Source organism: Colossoma macropomum, unplaced genomic scaffold (assembly GCF_904425465.1).
Source record: "Colossoma macropomum unplaced genomic scaffold, Colossoma_macropomum, whole genome shotgun sequence".
Lineage (NCBI taxonomy): Eukaryota > Metazoa > Chordata > Actinopteri > Characiformes > Serrasalmidae > Colossoma > Colossoma macropomum.
In genome coordinates this window covers 166089-170046 of record NW_023495066.1, presented here as the reverse complement: position 1 = coordinate 170046, position 3958 = coordinate 166089, and the positions used below count along the sequence as shown (strand labels likewise).

At 40.2% G+C, this 3958-nt stretch overlaps 1 gene segment (V, D, J or C); it reads left to right on the top strand.

Annotated features, from left to right (window-relative positions):
- The first annotated feature begins 3097 nt into the window (after window positions 1-3097).
- On the top strand, window positions 3098-3958 carry LOC118800985. The segment is given in 2 exon segments: window positions 3098-3261; window positions 3394-3958. Coding segments are annotated over 2 exon segments (360 nt in total).

Below are 3958 nucleotides of genomic sequence, written 5' to 3'. Positions count from 1 at the left end.
GCTCCCCACAGTCCTTTTAATCCCTGTTTAAAATATAAATGATTATCATGCTCTGGCAGTGTCTGCCAGAAGAGGCCCAGATCTGTTTTGAGACGTGGGCCTTACAAGCTTTTTAAGATGTGGGCCACTTTTGGCTCACATGCAGTTATCCAGTGCTGACCATGGGCCTGCAGTGCCATATCTCTGCCAGAAGTGGCCCACATCCGCATGCTATCTGGGGCGTGTCTGCCACTGTGGACTCTGCTTACCACAGTGTGCAGCTCAAGGACTGTGCCAGACGTCTGTGCCGTGCATCTCACATCTGAAAGAGCATCTCCGTGTCAAAGCAGCTGCGTTCAGATGGTGAAACGTGTTCCGCTAACAATTAGTGTCTAAGCCGCGAAGAATCTGCCTGAGACAAGTTCACAGAAACGGACAAGAAGCTGAGCAGATCTATGTTTAACACCACATCACACATCCCTAAACAGATCTGCACTCACTGCTCTTTATTTGGAGGAGAAAAGTCCACCAGGTTTAGTTTTTCCTACTCAGCCCATGTAAACATTAGCAGCTCCCATGTAGCCTTAAAGTCCTTCTGCTCTTCTACCAGGAAATCCAACAGAACCCTCACCTGACATTCATACAGCAGTTACAGGGAGAAACCCTGTTGATGTATTGAGTAACTCTCTGTAGATGAACAGCAAGTATGGCAGCTACAGTTTACAGTCTTTGAGATTAGAGGATGACTTTTAGGGTCTGATTCAAGGTTAAGGCCAAGTCCTTTTAACCAGGTCTTTGTTTGGGATGATAAATGGACCTTTGTTCCCTTTATGTCAAAAAGCCAAAGTTAAGCAGAATTAGTGTTAATCTCCTTCATAGCCTCAGTTCTATGAATGCTTCAGGTTAACTTGTAGCAAAAACACACACAACTGAAATATCTTTGTCTGTAGAAAACTACAATTTTCTATATCTGAGTGTTACAAAATCCAGCTTTACCAAATTTATCTGCAGCTCTGGTAAACCTGGTTTTGACTGTTTTTGACTTGTCGTCTTTTTGGCTTGTTGTTTTTATGGTATATTCTCAAAGACTGACCCACAGTGGTGCTCAGATCCAGTTTTGGAGACTGAACACTCTACATATTACTGTATTCTTACTCTAACACACCTGACCCAACTGATGCAGAGCTTAATAATTACCTGATGAGTTGAAGGATGTTTGATACACTTTGAACACAACACACCCACAGTTATCAGCAGCACTAAAGGAAGAAGTGAAACCAGCCCCCCACAGCCCACCCAGCTGAACACAAACAAGCAGTTTTAAGCAGTAAACAGTCAGACAGAGAGAGAGAGAGCAGTGGGGTGAGACTCAGATTTGCATGAACAGGCCTGAGTCGTCCTCTTTCTCCCAGAATAGAGCAGCACTTTCACCAGATGTTCAGCTTAATTCAGCCAAACTCCCTCAAGATCAACACACAGCACTGCACTGAATCTACAGCTGAACTCCCTCTCTAACAACACTGACCATCACCATTCATTACAGTAAAGAACTCAGACTAAACTCAAAAGAACTGGACACTCTGCAGCAGCACTAATGCATTCTAGCACTGGAGAACATTTACTAGTTCCTCTTTACACAGTGGAACAACTAGAACTTTCCTAACTCATAATCTAACTAACATCAGATGAAGTGTCATAAAAACAGTTCAAACCTCTCATTAAAACCTGTGAATGTCTTCATACAGAGAATCTCACTGACCTCAAACCAGCTGTTCATCATGATCTGAATCAGTGTTGGTGCTGATTTGAACTGTTTTTCAATAATGTACAATGATCTGAATTTAAACTACACCAACACAATGAATCACTTACTCAGTTTAGATTCATTATTAGTCTAAAACTGGTTTATCTTCTATATTTAACATTAAGAACTCTTAACAATTTAACACTGATGAATGTCTAATTGATTTACTGAATAATTAAGTCTCTTCATGTTTAAACAGTAGGAAAGTGACTTGTTCTTCCACTTAAAGTGAAACACAGTGATACATTTAAATGAAGTTCTTGTACCAACTATGATTTTCCTTCTTAGTTAAACAACACAGGACTGGTAAACTGGTTTAAACATGGAATTACACAGAAGAAGTTTTGAAAATCCTAGAGAAATATGGGCTTCAAAATCAGACTCCTTTACTGATGTTCAAGTTTAGTTTCACTGATTTATGTTATGCTGTGAGATGAATCCAGTGTGACAGTGGGCCACAAGTCTAGAGGGCTTTTCTGTGAAAGAGGTCTGGAAGAGGTGTTTGATTTAGACGTGTGGTTTTCCATTTGTTCACATCTGTATCCTAAGTGTGGCTCTATCAGTGTGTGTGGACTTCATTTTAAGTTTCCAGACAGATCTGAGCTCTGTTTGAAACGTCAGTCTGAAAAGGCACTTTTATTTCCTCTTAGATTGTAATGAAAACAGAACTTTCTAGAAAGCAGTTTATTACAGAAATTCTACACATACAGTTTACAGAGTGCCCTAAACTCTAATTGCTGAATGTCCAGCTTGAGGCTACATTTGACTATCAGTCAAGACAGATATTTTCTTTGTTGATCTTCACAGTAAACAGTGTTTTCTGCTCCTCAGGCTCCATCACTGAATCTATGGTCTCACAAACAACCTCCTGACTTCCTCTTCTGTAATTACCTTTTGACCTGCATTGAAAATCTGATCAGTTTTGGTGAATCAGGTTTCCATTCTGGATTTATATATCAAACTTTCTCAAGTGCTTTTATTCATCCGTTTTATCAGCTATTACTGCTGCATGATCACATTCTACTATTTTTCTGTGATTGTTTTGTATTTATTTCCTGGGTTTGTTGTTTGTTTTTGTTTTGTCCTTTCCCTCCTGAAAGAGCCCTAATTAGTCCTTCTAAATATGTGTTTTACATTTGTAAGGTTGTCTCTCAATATGATGGTAACTCTTACCTGAGGAGTGCAAAAATAAAAAGTCATCATAAAAAAAAATCTTGCCCCTCTTTGAAATAACAGAAAGTAGCTAATATTTTAATATTCTCTTAATTATCATTTGTGTTTATTATAGAGATACTTTACTTCATTTCCATAGAGGCTCCACTTTGCATTATCAGCCCATGCTTCAGTGCTCTGCTAGTGTTTATAGTCCTGTGAGTTTAACACTTCATGACTGAGAGCTGCTGCCCCACAAACTTCACCCACAGCAACCATGACTTTGGTCTCCATCTTCATCTGGACACTCACCCTCTGGACTCAAGGTAAACATCAGGGTTAAATTTCAGTTCTGAAAAGCCACTTTAACCCCCTTATTACTGATATTAGATTTCTGTTTACAACTAATACAAAAAAATTCTGATAAACTGAAATATTTCACTCTTCTTCTTCTTTAGAGTCCTTTGGGGAGATAATCCTGACTCAGACTCCAGGATCTCAGACTGTTTCACCAGGAGACTCTGTTACTATCAGCTGCAGAGCCAGTCAGAGCGTTTACAGCAATCTTGCCTGGTATCTGCAGAAACCTGGAGAAGCTCCTAAACTCCTGATTTATTCTTCTTCTACCCGTCAGTCTGGTGTTCCAGATCGTTTCAGTGGGAGTGGATATGGTACAGATTATTCTCTAAAAATCAGTGGAGTTCAGCCTGAAGATGCAGGAGATTATTACTGTCAGCAGAGTTGGAGCTCTCCGTTCACACAGTGTTAGAGCGCGATACAAAAACCTCCCTCAGCTGTAGAGGAACTGCTCTGACTCAGAAACTCTCACTGATCTGAGAACAGCTGCTAAAGCTGCACTCAACTGAACTCATCAACTTCAAAACACTACAGTAGTGAGCACTGTTCCCTCTTTGGGGGGTTCTCCTCACTGTGGAACAGGGTTCTTCAGCACTAGATGGAACATCTCACTAGTAGCAGGAATGTTTGAAGAAAAACAGCAGCAGATAAACACACTTAGTACAA